Source organism: Scomber japonicus, chromosome 9, assembly GCF_027409825.1.
Source record: "Scomber japonicus isolate fScoJap1 chromosome 9, fScoJap1.pri, whole genome shotgun sequence".
NCBI classification, from domain to species: domain Eukaryota; kingdom Metazoa; phylum Chordata; class Actinopteri; order Scombriformes; family Scombridae; genus Scomber; species Scomber japonicus.
Genome location: NC_070586.1, coordinates 12,752,618 through 12,773,503, shown reverse-complemented (window position 1 = coordinate 12,773,503; position 20,886 = coordinate 12,752,618). Strand labels below are relative to the sequence as shown.

General features: G+C 39.5%; 4 protein-coding genes across 4 annotated transcripts; all 4 read left to right on the top strand.

The window, feature by feature from the left end:
* Window positions 1-1,984: 1,984 nt before the first annotated feature.
* LOC128364694 (gamma-crystallin M2-like) lies at window positions 1,985-3,050 on the top strand. Its single transcript, XM_053325285.1, has 3 exons — window positions 1,985-2,017; window positions 2,420-2,662; window positions 2,772-3,050. Exons 1-3 carry the CDS (start codon window positions 1,985-1,987, stop codon window positions 3,048-3,050), a joined length of 555 nt encoding a protein of 184 aa, XP_053181260.1.
* A 3,204-nt stretch (window positions 3,051-6,254) lies between these two features.
* On the top strand, window positions 6,255-7,171 carry LOC128364695 (gamma-crystallin M2-like). The gene is made up of 3 exons (XM_053325286.1): window positions 6,255-6,287; window positions 6,539-6,781; window positions 6,893-7,171. The coding sequence occupies exons 1-3, from the start codon at window positions 6,255-6,257 to the stop codon at window positions 7,169-7,171; spliced, it is 555 nt and encodes a 184-aa protein (XP_053181261.1).
* A 3,568-nt stretch (window positions 7,172-10,739) lies between these two features.
* On the top strand, window positions 10,740-12,028 carry LOC128364698 (gamma-crystallin M2-like). The gene is made up of 3 exons (XM_053325288.1): window positions 10,740-10,772; window positions 11,396-11,638; window positions 11,750-12,028. Exons 1-3 carry the CDS (start codon window positions 10,740-10,742, stop codon window positions 12,026-12,028), a joined length of 555 nt encoding a protein of 184 aa, XP_053181263.1.
* Window positions 12,029-16,413: 4,385 nt separating this feature from the next.
* LOC128364700 (gamma-crystallin M2-like) lies at window positions 16,414-17,656 on the top strand. The gene is made up of 3 exons (XM_053325290.1): window positions 16,414-16,446; window positions 17,024-17,266; window positions 17,378-17,656. Exons 1-3 carry the CDS (start codon window positions 16,414-16,416, stop codon window positions 17,654-17,656), a joined length of 555 nt encoding a protein of 184 aa, XP_053181265.1.
* Window positions 17,657-20,886: the final 3,230 nt, after the last annotated feature.

The following is a 20,886-nucleotide window of genomic DNA, read 5'->3' as shown; positions in this document are numbered from 1 at the left end:
AGTATAGTTGTGAATCTAATATCATTGGAAAAAACACCAATGAATGAAAGCAGTAAAAAGAGATGCATGTAAACAAAATGTCCACTACAGAGGACACAAGTCAATGGGCTGATTCTCAGGACGCTATAGCCAGAGGTGGAAGAAGCTATGTGCCTCAAAATGTTTGGGGGGCTCTTTTATACCGTCAGCCATCAGACTGTACAACTGTATCTCCCACTCCCACTAACAAAAATAACTATCCTGTACTGTATATTGGAGCCTGACCGACAGAGGATTTTTGGGGCCAATGCTGATACCGATATTAGAAAGTAAAATATTAGGTATAACAGCAGGATCACGTCGGCACGGGTTCCCTGCAGCCTTGGTCCATGGAAGCTCACCATCCATAAGGGGTCCACAACCCTGATCCACAGCAGCCTGTGAGATCAGAAAGCACAAAAAACTCAGAGGAAAAAGCCAAGTTAGGAACATGCATTTAGGGTATGAATACATTCAGATGGAGAAGAAGGGGAGGGGAGCGGAGCATCATGAGAAGTCCCCCGGAAGTCATGGCCCATAGCAGCACGACAACAGGCAAGCCTGGGCTGGCCCTTACCGTAAGATTTATTAGAAAGGAAAGCTTTAAGCCTACTCTTAAACATAGAGAGGGTGTCTGCCCCCCACTGGGAGATGGTTCCACAGGAGAGGAGCCTGCCATAACTCTGCCTGCCACCCTACTTCTGGAGACGAGCGTAGAGTAAAGCCATCCAGGCCTGAAATTGGTTAAAAACTAATTCTGTCATTGAAAACAAACCAGGAAAATGTAAACAAAAATGTACAAGCATGGGTTCATATAATGAATTTAATCATTATATCAGATTAGATATTTGGTCATTAGTGTCTGTTTTAAGTTACATAATGGCAAAACTCACAGAAGTTTCTCATTTTGTTTAGCAAAAATAATAAATATTTATGAGATGTCAAACTGATAACATACTTATTTTTGATGAATATTTTATTTATGTATTGCTGAACATATTCCTACCACCAGCCATAATTTATATAACTTATTTGTGTAACTATTATTTAAAGTGAACAACATTTTAAAGTGTTTTTAGGCATAAAAAGTTACACATCAGTAATACAATCAAACTCATAATAACACGCAGCACATACACTGTTTTCATATATAGATTTTGATGCATATTACTTTTTTATGTTTAACTTAGGCAAAACAAATTTATATGTGTAGCACATTTCAACAACAAAGCCTATGTTGTTTTACATACAACATGAATGGCATCAAGAAAGAATATAAAAGCAACATAAGGCAAAATAAAAAGACATTAAAATACAATTAAAAAGCATTACATTAGAAATTTTAAAACCAGTGAAACAAAAGTTAAAGATATTAAAAGATATGAACTCTCAAATTTGGTATAAAAAAGGCAGCGGCAAACAGAAACCTTAGAGAAAGAGTGTACAAATGTGATTTTATATTTGGATCTGTGATGATTTTCTGTGTATTTAAAAAAAACAACCCCAAAAAACAAACAAAAACCTTAAAAGTTGAAACAAAAACCTTACACATGCTAAAATCAGTCAACCACCACATGACATACTATTCAACATGTGTCAGGAACAAAAAAAACAATAGAAGAAAAAGGTTATTGCTGACAAAACAGTGTATGTCACACTGAACAAACAGAGTCAAGGTATGACCTCCAGTTGTTAACCCTTTCCGCCTCTCTGTGAGCCCCCCGTCGTTGTACGAGAAATGGCCAATGAAAGGATTTCTGAGCCTGCCGGCCCCGAAAATGTAGACAATCCCTCCATATTCTGTGCATTTCTATGACACTCTTGCTGGCTCAGGGGGTTTAGGACAAAAGGGCCGGTGTGTAGATCAGGTATAAAAGGAAAGGGTTAAACCAGGTAAAGTACAGTTCAGTGCAAGAGCAGCAGCAGCAATTCCACCAGCAGCAGCAGCCGCCCACTAACCAACAAAATGACTTCCACTGGAATGAACATGATGAGCAAGGTGAGATTTCTTTAATAGTTTTATTACTGCTCTCTGGCTCCTGTTGCTTCAGCCACCACTAAAACCATAGACTGGAAATTGCTCTGTTTTTGGCTTGAATACTTTAAAGCAGCTATAACTAGTATTCTTATGATAATTAATTAACTTATTACACCTAGTGTGAAAAGAGTTACTCAGTTTTATTGTAACTTAAAGCTCACTGTTTCTGTTTTCTGGTCTCCAATTTTACAGTTTTGGGTAATTTAGGCCACTTTAAGCAACTGTGCAAAACCTCTAAAAATACCACTTGCCCAGCACCAAGTTAAAGAGTTATTTACATAGGATTTACATTCATCAGATGGCCAGTAACACAAATTTAAACCTGAATATGTATTAACCAAATATGATGTCTCTCTCCCCTAGGTTGTCTTCTACGAGGACAGGAACTTCCAGGGTCGTTCCTATGAGTGCATGAGTGACTGCCCCGACTTCTCCTCCTACCTGAGCAGGTGCCACTCCTGCAGGGTGGAGAGAGGTTGCTTCATGGTCTATGACCGCACCAACTACATGGGTAACCAGTACTTCATGAGGAGGGGCGAGTATGCTGACTTCATGAGCATGATGGGCATGAGCGACACCATCAGGTCCTGCCGCATGATCCCCATGGTAAGACCACACTACGGGCTTGATTTAGTGTAGAAGACACCTCTTGAATTATTCATGAGCAGCCTTATAGATGTCATGCTGAGTTAATCTCTCCTCTTCTGCACAACAGCACAGAGGATCCTACAGGATGAAGATCTACGAGAGGGAGAACTTCGGTGGTCAGATGCACGAGCTGATGGACGACTGTGACAACGTCATGGACCGTTATCGCATGTCTAACTGCATGTCCTGCAACGTGATGGACGGACACTGGCTGATGTACGAGCAGCCCCATTATAGAGGCAGGATGATGTACTTCAGGCCCGGAGAGTACAGGAACTTCATGAACATGGGCATGAGCGGCATGAGGTTCATGAGCATGAGGCGCATCACTGACTCCTGCTATTAGACTCTCTTTGCACTAAATAAAACTGTCATAACCTAAACTGATAGTGTGTTTAAATCATTTTCATTCTGAGTAAGCTCACATGGTCTCCACAAACATCCACACAGTTGTATAAATAAGAGATAGCGACTGATGAACTCAGAGGGAAATAGTTGTTGTGATTTCTCATTTCCATATTCACAATAATCAACAACACGTCTCCTTCTTCAACTTGGCAACTGTTTATGCCAGATCATTTTAACCTTAACGTACTGCTCAGGTTGAATTTGACTAATTTGTACATTTGAGAGCTGTAAAAATACCTAAACATCTTTATTTTAGCCTAAAAATGTTAGGTTTTGTCCTAAAACGACCCAGTATTTACAAAAAAAAGTAATATTGATGCACATTTTTATAGATAAAGTGTTCATTTAACCTTTTTTTTTAACAACAACAACAAAAAAGAAAAAACCATTTAAAGTGTTTCACATTCACATACATTATTCACAGTCAATAACATTCTTTGAAAATATGATGACTGTTATGTTCTCCGGTTTTTAAATAAGCCTAAAGAAATTTGTGGAGAGTTTTGGCACTGTGGGTTTTGGTCCACATTACATACACTGAAAGCACATTCTCTTTTTAGTAGCCAGTATGAACTGAGGAATGAATACAGCGAGGAATAAATGTTTCAATGTTTAATATGGGCATCTGACTGTTGCTTTAAGACAGACTTGAAAAATTGAGAATCCATTACTATCCATTACATAAAAGTACACAGAATTAACAGAAATTTCACAATTTTACACACAATATTCAATGTTCAATTACAAGATTATTGGGACATATACAGCACAAGTGTTGTATTAACTTAACGGTGATATCTGAGATGATATGGGAGAATAAGATGCAATCCAATACAAGACATATGGACTCAAATTTTGCCCCAAAACACCTCTTTCATTGTAAAGAAGAGCATCATAGAAAGTCAACATGCAGTAACATGAGTGGGTGTGTCAGAAGTGTGAGGGTATATTTCCCTGAATTTTATGCTGTTCACAATGTGTGGAGCCTTTTGATTTGCAGCTGGAAACTAGTGATACAAACTACTTGGATTGTTTCACTCTCATTATAAAGTGAAGCTTGTGTCAGCTAAAATCATTGCAGTGGGCTGGAGGAAGTTTAGTCTAAGTTAGAGAGGAATTCATATTGTTGTGTCTTGCCTTCTTCATAGTAAACTATGGATGTTGTCATATAAATACTGGAAAAGCTGACATTCTCTGATTGTATTAACACTGTTCCCAGTTGGCTTCAATCTTGCTCACAGTTGTTATGAGATGTAAATATTGTTTTTAGACCGTCTGGGTTCGTTTCCTTCAGTCCAGTTCTCATTAGGAATGCAATAATAGAGCAGTCACACAGGTAAACACACAACCTGGGTCTGGTCTTTTTATCTCTGAATTACATATCAAACATGCCTGGTTACAATATACAAAATGGCAAACAATTGTTCAGGTAAGATTTGGGAATTTTTAGTCACGATAGTAACATGGCGCATGGGATGTCAGTCTGTCCATCAGTTGTAACACCTCTTTGGTTCACACTCAAATATCTTATGTATATTTTTGTAAAGACATTCATGGTCCCCAATAGAAGGAAATTTACTGACTTCCTATTACTTTCCTATTTAGCACCACCATGAGGTTGACATTTTCAGTTTTGAGTAAAATATGTAAACAATTATTTGATCGGTTACCACAAAATTTTGTACAGATATTCATGTTATTTTATTTATTTGTTTTTTAACAAGTTTATGTGATAAGGACAGTGCAAGTTGACATAGTATTCCTTCCATTCGTTACAAACAAGTTGAAATACTGATGTTCTCCACACAGAGATTATAGCTTGTGCTAGTTCCCAACTCATGTCACCTTCAAGATGAACTGTTTTAAACTTTGATCCCCTAAATTGTCATTAAAAAGCCATGCAGCGTGGTGATGTTTAGCTCAGTGGGTAGAGTACACACCCCATGTGTTGAGGCTACAGTCCTCACTGCTGGTGACCCTGGTTCAAATCCCAGGCTGAGTGGTCCTATCCTGCATGTCATTCCTCCCTCTCTGCATCCATTTTCCTGTCTCTCTCTCTCCTAACCTGTACATTAAAGGCAAAAAAGCCCCAAAAAATATACTTAAAAAAAAAAAAGCCATGCAGCTCTAAACTTGTACTTGTCACATGAAGAATCACCACATTACAAGATGCATTGGCAAAACTTTTTGTGAAGGTCACAGAGGATAAATCCCCTGACTTTTCCCCTACTGTCATCATGAGGTTCAGATTTTTAGTTTTGAATGAAATTTCTCAACAACTATCAGACAAATTGCCATGAAATTTGGTGTAGACTGTCATGTTCTCCTCAGAAGTAATTATAAAAAACTTTGTCCTCCTCATTTTTTATTTAAAGGCCCCTTTCCGCTGCTGCCTAAGATGAGAGTTGACGATTGAGAGAGAAATATGATGAAATCTTTGGTTGTCAGTTCAAAGCGGTGATCCTTGGTCTCACTGTGAGATACATCCAAGTGACCAAAGACAGCCTGAAGCAAAATTAAGAAGTGTTAGAAATTCAAGATCACATTCTCACAATGTGACTGTTACTACAATCCTCAACACTCAAAACAATCAAAATAAAACATGAAATGACACAGAATACATTGACCAGCACAACATTTCATAAGTAGACTTTTTCAAATAAAGTTTAGCAGGGAAACACACTTGTAGCATAACATTGTAGCATTAAGGTTCATCTCACAGTCACACATACCTCAAATTGAGATCAGTCTGACACAATGGCTCATTGTTAAGGATTTTCCATATTTTGGATCAAATTTTGGTTCCAACATTTACAGATGAATTGGAGAAGTTGACATTTTAGAATGAGGAAAAAATAGTGAAATCCTTTGTCTACTGTTTGTTTCATGGTTTGCTGACTTTGCCTTATGGGCATCTGTAAAGGGACAGTTTCTAAGAGCTGTTCAGTCAGTCCAAAATGTAGACAATCCCCCGTATTCTTTGCATTTCTATGACACTGTTGCTGGCTCAGGGGTTTAGGACAAAAGGGCTGGTGTGTGGATCAGGTATAAAAGGAAAGGGTTAAACCAGGTAGAGTACAGTTCAGTGCAAGAGCAGCAGCAGCAATACCATCAGCAGCAGCAGCAGCAGCTAACCAACAAAATGACTTCCACTGGAATGAACATGATGAGCAGGGTAAGATTTCTTTAATAGTTCTGTTATATTACTGCTCTCTGGCTCCTGGTGCTTCACCCACCACTAGAACCATACATGGGAAATTACCCAGTCTTTGGTTGTAATATTTTAAAGCAGCTATAATTAGTATTTTTTATAATTAACTTGAGTGAATATGAGTAAATAAGTAGTAACGAGTTACTTGTTACACACACTAGTGCAGCTTTAAACTCTAATATGTACTAACCAAAGATGATGCCTCTCTCCCCTAGGTCGTCTTCTACGAGGACAGGAACTTCCAGGGTCGTTCCTATGAGTGCATGAGTGACTGCCCCGACTTCTCCTCCTACCTGAGCAGGTGCCACTCCTGCAGGGTGGAGAGAGGTTGCTTCATGGTCTATGACCGCACCAACTACATGGGTAACCAGTACTTCATGAGGAGGGGCGAGTACGCTGACTTCATGAGCATGATGGGCATGAGCGACACCATCAGGTCCTGCCGCATGATCCCCATGGTAAGACCACACTACGGGCTTGATTTAGTGTAGAAGATACCTCTTGAATTATTTATAACAAGCCTTATAGATGTCATGCTGAGTTAATCTCTCTCCTCTTCTGCACAACAGCACAGAGGATCCTACAGGATGAGGATCTATGAGAGGGAGAACTTCGGTGGTCAGATGCACGAGCTGATGGACGACTGTGACAGCGTCATGGACCGTTACCGCATGTCCAACTGCATGTCCTGCAACGTGATGGACGGACACTGGCTGATGTACGAGCAGCCCCATTACAGAGGCAGGATGATGTACTTCAGGCCCGGAGAGTACAGGAACTTCATGAACATGGGCATGAGCGGCATGAGGTTCATGAGCATGAGGCGCATCACTGACTCCTGCTATTAGACTCTCTTTGCACTAAATAAAGCTGTCATAACCTAAACTTGTGTGTTTAAATCACTTTTATTATGAGTGAGCTTACATGGTCTTTCCACACATTTACACATTTCTCATAGGATTTAGGAATGAGGTGCCCGGGATGTCAGTCTGTCCATCAGTTGTAACGCCACTTTGGTTCACACTCAAATATCTTATGAAGTATTGAATGGATTAATATTTTGTAAAATATTAATGGTCCCAATAGAAAGACTCCTACTGACTTCCTATTACTTTTCTATTTAGCGCCACTATGGGATTGACATTTACAGTTTTGAGACAGAGATTATAGCTTGTGCTAGTTTCCAACTCATGTTACCTTCAAGATGAACTGTAATAACTTTTATCCCCTAAATTTTCATTAAATGCCATCAGCAGCTCTAAACTTGCACTTGTCACATGAAGAATCTCAAAATTACAAGATGGATTGGCAAAACATTTTGTAAAAGTCCCAGAGGATGAATCCCCTGACTTTTCTACTAATGTCATCATGAGGTTCAGATTTTTAACAACTATCAGACAAATTGCCATGAAATTTGGTGTAGACTGTCATGTTCTCCTTAAGGCTGATTTATGCTTCTGCGTCGGAGCGACGCTGTTGCTACGCTGTCACTTCCACGCCATCATTGTCCTTTCGAAGTTCTACGTCGAGGGAACGTGTTTCTAGGGTGTGTGTGTGTGTGCGTGTGTGGTTTCAGAGGAGTCTCTATCTGTATCCTTGTTTATCTTCCAGTCACAGTAGCATGTAGCATTGCGCTGTGACTGGAAGAGAACAGAAAACACATACCTTTTGTTCATTATTAATATAAAGCAACTTAAAATTATTAACAAAGCAACTACCGGAGGAACTGACTCTTTGACCAGACCAATCACAGCCCTTGCGGTCCGCATTGCCGTGACGCGTAGTTAGGATTTTTTGGAGGTGCATGCAGGCGGGGAGTTCTGGTCCTCTGAAATGAAGCCAATGCGGAAGTAACTTAGAACTGCATTCTATCAAAAGGCCACCAGGGGGCAACCATTTTGGTGTCAAAAGGACTTCCGTCAATGGAGAATTCACCAACTTCTCACTTGATTTCTAACCTCAGTAAACGTTTTCAAAATGTGTTTATGGTCTCAATCGCTAGTTTAAAGCCTTCTTCAATGCAGTATGATGTTCATTTGTGAAATTTTGGCCTCCCTGATTTTATATTTGACGATAAAGCAGGGTATGCATTAGGGCGTGGCTACGTCGTGATTGACGGGTTGATTGACAATGTCCTCGAGATCCAGCCCTCGCAATCAATCGCAACCTCCCCGCTCCGCCGTTGGCTCTGCCCATGGCCCCGCCTCATGCCCATACAAGTAGAATCCGTGTTTTTATTTTTCCCAGCATGCACCTGAAATTTTCAAGATGGCGCCTCCTAGACTCGAAAGTCGAAACTATTGGCTTCCGAGCAGCAGTCCACAAACCAATGGGTGACGTCACAGATGTTACGTCCTATGGTTACGTCCATTTCTTTTATACAATCTATGGGAGGGCTACACATAGCTACGCCGTCGGTCCGACGCAGAAGCATAAATCAGCCTTTAGAAATAATTATAAAAAACTCAGACCACCTGATTTTTTATGTAAAGGCCCCTTTCCACTGTTGTCAAAGATGAAAGCTGACAGTTGTGAGAGAAATGAGTTGATCAATGTAAAACGGTGATCCTTGATCTCACTGTGAGATACATCCACAGCTTTAGTGACCAAAGACAGCCTGAAGTAAAATTATGACAGTATTAGAAATTCAAGACCACATACTCACAACATAACTGTTACCGCGACCCACAACAATCAAAACAATCAGAATACAACATGAAATGACACAGAATACATTGACCAGCAGAACATTTCATCAGTACAGTTTTCTGAATTAAGTTTAGGGGGAAAGCACACTTATTCTTCTTAAGTATGATCATAGCACACAAAAACCAAAGCACCATCAACTTGTCTAAACTTTCAGTTGTAAAGTGAAGAATTTCAACATTACAAGTTGGATTGGCAAACATTTTATAAAGGTCCCAGAGGATGAATGCCCTGACTTTTCCTCTAGTGTCATCAAGAGGCTGAAATTTTTGGTTTTGAGTGAAATTTCTCAACAACTATCAGACAGATTGCCATGAACTTTGGTACAGACCTCCATGTTCTCATCAGAAGTAATTATAAGAATCTTTGACCACCTGATTTTTCATGTAAAGGCCCCTTTCCACTGTTGTCCAAGATGAAAGCTGACAGTTGTGAGAGAAATGAGTTGATCAATGTAAAACGGTGATCCTTGATCTCACTATGAGATACATCCACAGCTTTAGTGACCAAAGACAGCCTGAAGTAAAATTATGACAGTATTAGAAATTCAAGACCACATACTCACAACGTAACTGTTACTACGACCCTCAACAATCAAAACAATCAGAATACAACATGAAATGACACAGAATACATAGCACAATCAGTAGGTCTAACTTGTCAAGCGAAGAATCTCAACATTACTAGATTGATTGGCAAGACATTTTGTAAAGATCCCAGAGGATGAATCCAGCTGACTTTTCTTCTAGTGCCATTATGAGGTTCATATTTTTGGTTTTGAGTGAAAATTCTCAACAGCTGTTGGACAGATTGCCATGAAATTTGATGCAGACTGCCATGTTCTCCTCAGAAGTGATTATAAGAAACTTTGTTTTCCTGATTTTTCATGTAAAGGCCCCTTTCCACTGCTGTCTAAGATAAAACTTGACAATTGTGAGAGAAACGTATTGAAATCTTTGACCGTCAATCCAAAACGGTGACCTTTGACCTCACTGTGAGACAAATCCACAGCTTTGGCGACCAAAGAAAGCCTGAGGCAAAATTATGACAGTGTTAGGAGTTCAACACCTCAATCTCACAACTGTTGACGATCAAAACTATCAGTCAAAACTATCAGAATATGACATGAAATGACACTGAATACATTGACCAGCACGACATTTCGTAAGTTTAGTTTTCTGAATAAAGTTTAAGTCGAAAACACACTTATTCTTGAATACATTCATACCACACAAAAAACAAAACGATCAAGGTGACTTTGCAATTGTTTATATTGTAGCATGATGATTCATCTCACATTCATCTTACAGTCTGACATACCTCAAATTGAGATCCTACAGTCACACTTCCTTTTTGCTAAGGTTTTCCCATATTTTGTTCACAAGTTCAGAAGTTGACATTTCAAGTAAAGAATAAGAAAAAACAGTGAAATCCTATTTCTACTGCTTATGTCATGATTTGCTGACGTTGCCTCACGAGTGTCTGTGAAGGGACAGTTTCTAAGAGCTGTTCAGTCAGTCCAAAATGTGGACAATCCCTCCGTATTCTGTGCATTTCTATGACTCTCTTGCTGGCTCAGGAGTTTAGGACAAAAGGGTCGTGTGTGGCTCAGGTATAAAAGGAAAGGGTTAAACCAGGTAGAGTACAGTTCGGTGCAAGAGCAGCAGCAGCAATTCCACCAGCAGCAGCAGCCGCCCACTAACCAACAAAATGACTTCCACTGGAATGAACATGATGAGCAAGGTAAGATTTCTTTAATAGTTTTGTTATATTACTGCTCTCTGGCTCCTGGTGCTTCAGCCACCACGAAAACCATAGACTAGAAAATGCCCTGTTTTTGGCTAAAACACTTAAAAAGCAGCTATAATCAGTATTTTTACACTAACAATGAATTAACTTAATATATTTATGGTTAAAAGAGTTATTTATACTGGCTTTATGGCAACCCAAAACTCTTTTTTTTTCTCCAGTTCTATTGCTTTGATTCCCTTAGGGTTTTTTGGGTCACAATAGGTAGCTGTTTTCAGGGTACAATCTCTAAAAACACCACCTGCCCAGCACCAAGTTAAAGAACCAGATATTTACATTAGATTTAAATTCATCAAATGGCCAGAAACATGACTCTTGGTAAATGTTAATGTTGCATGTCTGCTGGATGTGTCAATAGTCAACTTAAAAAATGATAAAACTCAGTTATTGCACTTCAAAGTTAATTTAAGAGTAAAATCCAAGCTTCTGCTTTAACAGCACAAAGAAAAGCTGGAGTCACCAATAGTGAATACTTTTCCTATTTTCTCCTCAAAAAAGAAACTAGTGCGGCTTTAAACTCTAATATGTGCTAACCAAAGATGATGTATCTCCCCTAGGTTGTCTTCTACGAGGACAGGAACTTCCAGGGTCGTTCCTATGAGTGCATGAGCGACTGCCCCGACTTCTCCTCCTACCTGAGCAGGTGCCACTCCTGCAGGGTGGAGAGAGGCTGCTTCATGGTCTATGACCGCACCAACTACATGGGTAACCAGTACTTCATGAGGAGGGGCGAGTATGCTGACTACATGAGCATGATGGGCATGAGCGACTGCATCAGGTCCTGCCGCATGATCCCCATGGTAAGACCACACTACGGGCTTGATTTAATGTAGAAGACACCTCTTGAATTATTCATAAGCAGCCTTATAGATGTCATGCTGAGTTAATCTCTCTCCTCTTCTGCACAACAGCACAGAGGATCCTACAGGATGAGGATCTACGAGAGGGAGAACTTCGGTGGTCAGATGCACGAGCTGATGGATGACTGTGACAACGTCATGGACCGTTACCGCATGTCCAACTGCATGTCCTGCAACGTGATGGACGGACACTGGCTGATGTACGAGCAGGCCCATTATAGAGGCAGGATGATGTACTTCAGGCCCGGAGAGTACAGGAACTTCATGAACATGGGCATGAGCGGCATGAGGTTCATGAGCATGAGGCGCATCACTGACTCCTGCTATTAGACTCTCTTTGCACTAAATAAAGCTGTCATAACCTAAACTGATTGTGTGTTCAAATCATTTTATTCTGAGTGAGCTTATATGGTCTTTCCACACATTTACACAGTTAGAAAAATCTGAGATGAACTCACAGGGACAAAGTTGTGATTTTTCATTTCCCACCTAAGATTGTTTAATTCAGTTCAATTTAATGCCTTTATTGTCATTGCCCAGCAATACAATGAAATTGTGTGTCCTCTGTGGCTAATACACATACAAACAACATCAGACAATAATCATAAAACAACATACAATGAGACACATAAAAGACGCTATGGATTAAAAAAGGTGAATTTAAAAAAAAGGCAGTAATAAATATTGGATGTAGCAATAAATATGAATGCAGTAATACAATTCTCTGAATGCAGCAGAGATAGAAAGACACAGGCAGTTTATGGGACAGTTTAGATTTTTGCAATGTCCCGAGAAAGTACATTTGCCGCTGTGCCTTCTTCACAAGAGCCATGTAAGTTCCTGTGAGATGTGTGTTCCTAAGAATTTAAAGGAAGGCACTATCTTCACAATGTCTCCTTTGATGTGTAACAGAGAAGGATCCCCCTTATGTTTCCTGAAGCTCACTATCATCTTCTTTATTTAAGTGTTGTTTAGTGCCAAGTTGTTGGTACTGTAAAGTACCATTCAGTCAGTCTGCAGACTTCATGCCTGGAGTCAGACTCATCACCATTCTGTATCAATCCTACCACAGTGGTGTCATCCGCAAACTTTTTTTTTTTAAAGGTTTTTTTCAGCATAAACACCTTTATTGAGCAGTAGACAGACAGGAAACATGGGAGACAGAAACCCGACCTCTCGCCGAGATTCGCACCGGGGTTGGCTGTGTATGTGGCATGCGCTCTAACCACTCCTGTGCGCCCCATCATCCGCAAACTTAATGATGGTGTTTGTGCTGTGTGTTAATGTCATGTCGTGTGTAGAGGGAAAACAAGAGAGGACTCAGAACACAACCCTGCAGGACTCTTTTGGGTGTCAGGGAGGAAGAGTGATGGGTCCCCAGCCTGACCATCTTTGACCAGTTGTTTAAAAAGTATTTAACCCAACTGCACATGTACTGGTTCACACCCAGGTTCAGCAGCTTGGTCTCCATTATGCTGGGGATGATTGTATTAAATGCAGAGCTGAAGTCCAGAAACAGCAGCCTCACAGATGTTCCAGGGTGTTCCAGATGGGACAATGCAGTGTGCAGGGCTGTGTTAATGGTGTCCTCTGTCAACCTATTTGCTCTATTGGCAAACTGGTGCTGGTCCAGGGTGGTGGCAGTGCAGCCTTGATGTGCCTCTGAACCAGCCTCTCAAAGCACTTCATTACAGTGGGGATGAGAGCTACTGGTCTGAAGTCATTAAGGCTTTAAGGCTCTAACTGTTCAATACACAGTTTTGACAGGCTTACTCTGTTGCATCAGTTAAAATCAAGTAATGTCAGCCTCACCATGGATGAGCAACATTAATGTCAGAGAAATAAGGAAAGCATGCAGAAGGGAAGAGCAAAGGTGGAAGCATGATAAACTTGAAATATAATTTCAAATTCTGATTGATCTGTTGAAGACATACCAGCTGGCAGTCAAAAATGCTACGGCTCAATATTTTTCTGATCTCATTGATAAAAACCATCATAATCCCAATATACTTTTTAATGTACTAAATTCTATAACCTCCTCCACTCCCACCCCTTGTTTTGGAGCATCTGTCTCTAAATGTGAGGACTTCTTTGATTTCTTTAAAGACAAAGTAACTGCCATTAGAGCTAGTATTACTCCATCTGCTAATATTTATCCATCTCCTCCAAGAACATTGCAGTTCTAAATTATTTCCACTCCATCACTCTACCTGAATTTCACCATATAATTTCCTCTTTGAAGGCCTCCACCTGTTCAGTTGACATCATTCCCACTAAACTATTCAAATAAGGTACTGGCACCATTGGCCCCGGCATTCGTTCTATTATCAATGGCTCTCTTGAAACCAACCATGTTCCCCAATCTTTCAAACATGCAGTCGTTCAGCAACTTTTGAAAAAAAACAAAAAAACAGAATCTAGATCCTTCAGTCCTCAATAACCACAGGCCAATTTCCAAACCGCTTTGCCTTTCTAAAATCCTTGTAAAAGTAGTTCTTACTCAACTGTTAACCCACATGACTCAGGAAGCTGCTCTGTCCTCTTATTCCTCAATCTAACGACAGCCTTTGACACTGTCAACCATTTTATTCTCATAAACAGGTTAAATAAATGAGTAGGGGTCCCTGGTTCTGCCTTAAACTGATTTTCTTCATATTTATCATATAGATCCTTCAGTGTTTCTATTGGCAATTCCTCCTCTTCTTCAACCGCCATCCTCTGTGGTCTCCCTCAATGGTCCATTCTTGGTCCAGTCCTTTCTTCCATTTATTTGCTCCTCTTAGGTCACATTATCCAAAAGTACATTTCTTTTCACTGTTGCATGAAAAATACACAAATCTTCCTCCCCCTAGAACCTAACAACTTAAATAAACTAACTGACCTCGCTAACTTTCTTCTTTTTTTTCAAAGATTTTTTTTGGCACAGACACCTTTATTTAACAGTAGACAGATAGGAAAGAGGAGGGTGAGGGGGGTGTGTGACATGCAGCAAAGGACCTCCGGCCAGGACTCGAACCGGGGTCAGCTGCATACTTGGCATGCGCTCTAACCACTCGACCATCTGCACGCCCCAATAGCTTTCTTCTTGACATCAAATTCTGTATGGCTTCAAACTTTCTCTCGCTCAGTGACAATAAAATTGCAAATGTTTTGCTTGGCCCACATCTAACCAAAATGATTTCTCCTCATTTTGGAAAATGAATTCCCCCTGTTAAACCACATGTAAAAAACCTTGGTATCATATTTGATTCAGGATTGAAATTTGATTACCAAGTCAATAATGTAGTTAAATTCAGTTTAATGCAGCTTAGGATCATCTCAAAACTCAGATCATTTTTTGGAATTCTGACCTGGAAATAGTCATTCATGCCTTCATACCATCCCGCTTTGATTACTGTAATTCATTATACCTTGGTATCACTCAGTCTAGTTTATCCCGTCTCCAACTTATTCAAAATGCAACAGCAAGAGTTCTGACAAGATCAAAAAAGAGGGACCACATCACTCCCCTTCTTGACTCCCTGCCCTGGCTGTCTGTTAAGTACAGAATTGATTTTAAAATACTAACGACTGTTTATAAGGCCATGAATGGACTCGCTCCCCTGTATATTGCAGAACTCCTGTCCCCATACTGAACTGGCAGAGAACTGAGGTCATCTGACCAGGGACCTTTGTCCACAGATCCAGGACTAAGTGTTATAGGAACAGGGCCTTCTCTATCGCTGCCCCACCATCGAGACTTTTAAGAAACACCTAAAATGTACTTTTACTCCCTAGCTTTTAAAATGTGACTAACTGTCACTATGTACTCTATGACCATGTTTTTTTTTGTTTTTGGTATTTATTTTGTAATTTCAAAAAATCATCATTATGAATTATTGTGTTTTTGATGTGTTTTTTAAAAAAAAGTTTCTGTGTGAAGCAGAAGAAGATCAATTATGTTTTATTTAAAGTGAATAAAGAATGAATAAAGTTGACGATGAAGACATTAAGTTGCTCGGTTGAATCATTTGTTTACTTTTGGGTTGCATATCACCATCTACTATCTCCTCTTTGTGTGCCTTGACAGCCTGGTTGTACTCAATGATCTGATTTCCGCACTAGAAAACATAAATGGGTTATAGTTTCATTTTGTCGCTATATCATTGATATCGTGATATGACACTTTTTTGTCACGTAAAAATGAACACTGGTTTTATCGTGGATGATATGATATAGCACAGCCCTACAAGGTGACTTTGCTGTATTTAAAATTGTTCATTATTCACCTCACATTCATCTCAAAGTTGGATTTACCTCAAATTGAGATTGTACAGGTTTTCCCATATTTTGTTCAAGTTGTACACACTCATATTTTGGACTGGATTTCAGCTCCAACGTTTACAGGTGAATTGGAGAAATTGACATTTCAAGTAAAGAATGAGAAAAAATAGTGAAATCCTTTTTCTATTGTTTGTTTCATGGTTTGCTGACGTTGCTTCATATGTGTCTGTTAAGGGACAGTTTCTAAGAGCTGTTCAGTCAGTCCAAAATGTGGACAATCCCTCTGTATTCTGTGTATTTCTATGACACTCTTGCTGGCTCAGGGGGTTTAGGACAAAAGGGCTGGTGTGTGGATCAGGTATAAAAGGAAAGGGTTAAACCAGGTAGAGTACAGTTCAGTGCAAGAGCAGCAGCAGCAATACCATCAGCAGCAGCAGCAGCTAACCAACAAAATGACTTCCAGTGGAATGAACATGATGAGCAAGGTAAGATTTCTTTAATAGTTCTGTTATATTACTGCTCTATGGCTCCTGGTGCTTCAGCCACCACTAAAACCATAGACTAGAAAATGCCCTGTTTTTGGCTTGAATAGTTTAAAGCAGCTATAATTAGTATTTTGACACAAACAATTAATCAATTTAACATGTTTAGTGTTAGAAACAGTGAAAGAGTTACTTATACTGGCTGTATAGCAACTTAAACCTCATTGTTTTAGTTCTCTGGCCTCAAGCCTTATATTTTTGGTCATTTTGGCCACAATAGGGAGTTGGAACAGAGCTGAAAGACAAGGGGCCAGAAACATGACTGTAAATGCTCTGTGTCTGCTGGATATGTCAACAGGCAACTCAGAAAGTGATAAAACTGGATGTTGACTTGTTTCTGCTGCCACCATGTGGCTAAAAAAATCAGTTATTGCACTTCAAAGTAAATTTAGGAGTAAAAATCCAACCTTCTTCTTTAAAAGCACTACATTCAAAGACAACTTTTCCTATTTTCTCTTCAGAAACTAGTGCAGCTTTAAACTTGAATATGTGCTAACCAAAGATGATGCATCTCCCCTAGGTTGTCTTCTACGAGGACAGGAACTTCCAGGGTCGTTCCTATGAGTGCATGAGCGACTGCCCCGACTTCTCCTCCTACCTGAGCAGGTGCCACTCCTGCAGGGTGGAGAGAGGCTGCTTCATGGTCTACGAGCGCACCAACTACATGGGCAACCAGTACTTCCTGAGGAGGGGCGAGTATGCTGACTTCATGAGCATGATGGGCATGAGCGACTCCATCAGGTCTTGCCACATGATCCCCATGGTAAGACCACACTACGGGCTTGATTTAGTGTAGAAGACACCTCTTGAATTATTCATAAGCAGCCTTATAGATGTCATGCTGAGTTAATCTATCTCCTCTTCTGCACAACAGCACAGAGGATCCTACAGGATGAGGATCTACGAGAGAGAGAACTTCGGTGGTCAGATGCACGAGCTGATGGACGACTGTGACAGCGTCATGGACCGTTACCGCATGTCCAACTGCATGTCCTGCAACGTGATGGACGGACACTGGCTGATGTACGAGCAGGCCCATTATAGAGGCAGGATGATGTACTTCAGGCCCGGAGAGTACAGGAACTTCATGAACATGGGCATGAGCGGCATGAGGTTCATGAGCATGAGGCGCATCACTGACTCCTGCTATTAGACTCTCTTTGCACTAAATAAAGCTGTCATAACCTAAACTGATTGTGTGTTTAAATCATTTTATTCTGAGTGAGCTTATATGGTCTTTCCACACATTTACAAAGCAGTATAAATCGAAGGTGGCTGCTGATGAACTCACTGGGGAATAGCTGTGATTCCCTAATATAATTTAGGAATTTTCATATGAACATGTAGTGATGACAGTAACGTGGCGCCTGGGATGTCAGTCTATTGATCAGTTGTAACACCACTTTGGTTCATAGAGAAATATCTTAGTGGTCCCCAATAGAAGTACTCTTACTGACTTCCCATTAAATTTCTATTTAGCACCACCATGAGATTGACATTTACAGTTTTGAATATAATATCCAAACAATTATTTGATGGATTACCATGACATTTTGTAAAGACATTCATAGTCTTTTTATTCAGTTTATTTTATAGGGACAATGAAAGTTAACATAGTATCACTTCCACTCACTACAAACAAGTTGAAATACTGATGTTCGGTGTAACCCAATAGAGAACTGGGTTATAATATTCTATTTCTGATATTATTTTCTTATTACTCAAAACTGTGTCATTAATTCTGCTCACAATTTGTTTTTATTGCTTAAAATTTTGTCACTCTGAGTTACTTAAGGCCATCCACACTAAGAACTATAACAATAACTACAATGACAAAAATGTGAGCATCCACACTTACAAACTATAACATCTTGTAAACAGTGGTTACAGCTGTAGCTGCTAATGCAAATTGATTATTAAAATAAATAAAGTTTCCATGCAAGCTTTGCTGAACTGCTTAAAATATGTTAAATCATGGATGGAATTAAACTTCCTGAACCACAATGAAGAAAACTGAAATTATCATATTTGGGAAATCTGAACTTCTGGATGGCACTGACAGTGCTCTTGGCCCCATTAGCCTAACCCTTGTGTCAAAAACCTTGCTGTGATCTTCGACAGAGCTTTCAAATTTGACCAATAGATCAGTTCACTTGTAAAGACAAGTTTCTATCTTCCTTTACATTAAATGTGTATTACTTCACGTTTGGATTATTGTAATTCTCTCAGCTGGTCCAGAACACAGCAGCACGTCTCCTGACTGGGAAGAGACGACATGATCACATCACACCAGTTCTGACCTCTATCCACTGGCTTCCTGTCAGCTTCAGAATCCAGTTCCAAGATTTCATTACTTGTATTAAAAGCCTTTAATGGACTGGCACCATACACTTATCTGAGTTGTTGCACCATCATGCTCCAGTCAGAATACTGAGGTCAACTGAACTATGCTTCTGCATGCACCTAGGTCAAGGCTTAAAACCAGAGATGATAGGGTGACTTTGTGGTGGCTGCTCCAAACTTGTGGAACAACCAACCTTACCATATCCAAACTGCTCAGACCCAGGAAAGTTTTTAATCATTGCTTAAAACTCACCTCTTTGCATTGGCTTTTAATCCTAGTTGAGCTTGACATCCTGAATATTATTAACTTTGCTTTCATCCATTGTGTTTTTATAGTTTTATTTATTGTGTTTTTATAGTTTATCTTACTCATAATTGTTCTTTTATTTTATTGTGTCTTCAGCAGGTACCGCATTTTGGTCAAATGAGGTTGTTTTATATGTGCTATATAAATAAACTTTGACGTGACTAGACTCGTCCTCATAGGGGGGTCCTCCCAATTCAGATAGTGCCATCTAGTGGTGTTAACAAGTATCATGACATTTTCCCACCTGGCTACATATAAACATAAAACATGCTACTTCACAGTGAGAAAAAAACGAAGAAGACCAACTTCCACTTCATCATTGAAGTTATTTTCCTTTCAACTGTGTGGTAGAGGTCAAGATGTCTGTGCTATGTCCGTAATTTTGTGTGCAGTTTGGTACTTTTGGCAGAAACAGCATGAACACGAGGAAGCTACTAGAGGTAAAAGCTAGTAAATTTTCAGTGAGCTATAGTGAATAATTTCGCGACAAAAACATGAAGTGTACCATCAGAAGACACTTGCAGGAGATGAGAAAGGTGAACCAATAACCTGCGAGCCAGGAGTTTAATGGGTGTTGGCGGCGTCTATGTGAGTTAGCGGAGTTGTGCTAATGTGGCTAGTAGGCTAATATTAGCTGGGGTTGTTTAGCTGTCGTCAGTGAAACCAAAGTAAGCATGTGTTTTCCTTTTCAGTAAATTGACTTGACGTACATTTACTGCTGTGTAATTAAAAGTGTTAAAGCATCATAATGCATTGATCCAACAGGAAATAAAAAAATAACTGACACATATTCATATGTTCATTTTTTAAAAACTTTTCTTAGTGTTATTATTATACATATTTTGCAGCATTACTGTCTTGTTATGAGTGGTAACAACATATAATATGCCCAAGAAAGCCACTTAGTGTGTGTACTTAATTTGTAATCTTGAATAGAAGAATTTGAATAGCAAATATGATAATGTTATTCAGTTGATAATATGAAGAGAAATACATGTTAAAATTATTAAACTGCTTAATAATCATAATTCATGGTTAAAAGCTAACATTTCATGTTTGATGTAAAAAGGGATACAATATTCTATTAAGACAAATACTGTACAAATAAAATGAATTCATCCACTCACTATTGTGTTACAGTAGTATTGTAATGTGACATTCATTATGGCCATAACAATACTGAAGTTGCTTGAATCAGTAATAGCCTTGTTTCTATACAGGCTAGGTTTTCTGAGATCACTTGGAAATTAGATTTTGGATTCTGGATTCTCCCTGACAAGGGAGGTGGCAAGCCGCCTTGAACCTGGTCTGTTCCTTGATCCAAGGAGTTGGACCAAGATCACCTTTTGCCTGGATGAAACCATCAATTTCTTCTTTCTCATCAAGTACCTCAATGTGGTAGGACTGTTCAAGCCCACCTCTGCTACCTGACCTCTGACTGAACTAAGTGCACTTTGGAACTGGAACTGACTTTAACTGACCTTATCTGACTGAAGCTAGTTAAACTGAAATGATCACAACAAAGGAACAAAACTGAAGTTGAATAAACAAATCAGAGGAACTCTGAGCTCTTATTCTCAAAGGACAATTTCTTTTTCCTTTTTCTTTATTCTCACGTTTTTCTGTTGTGAAGCACTGAAAACACTGAATTGTGATACTGAATGCATTTTATACAGTATTTACTGAGTTAATTAATACTAGAATGTAGGGCTATGCCATATCATACCGTCCAT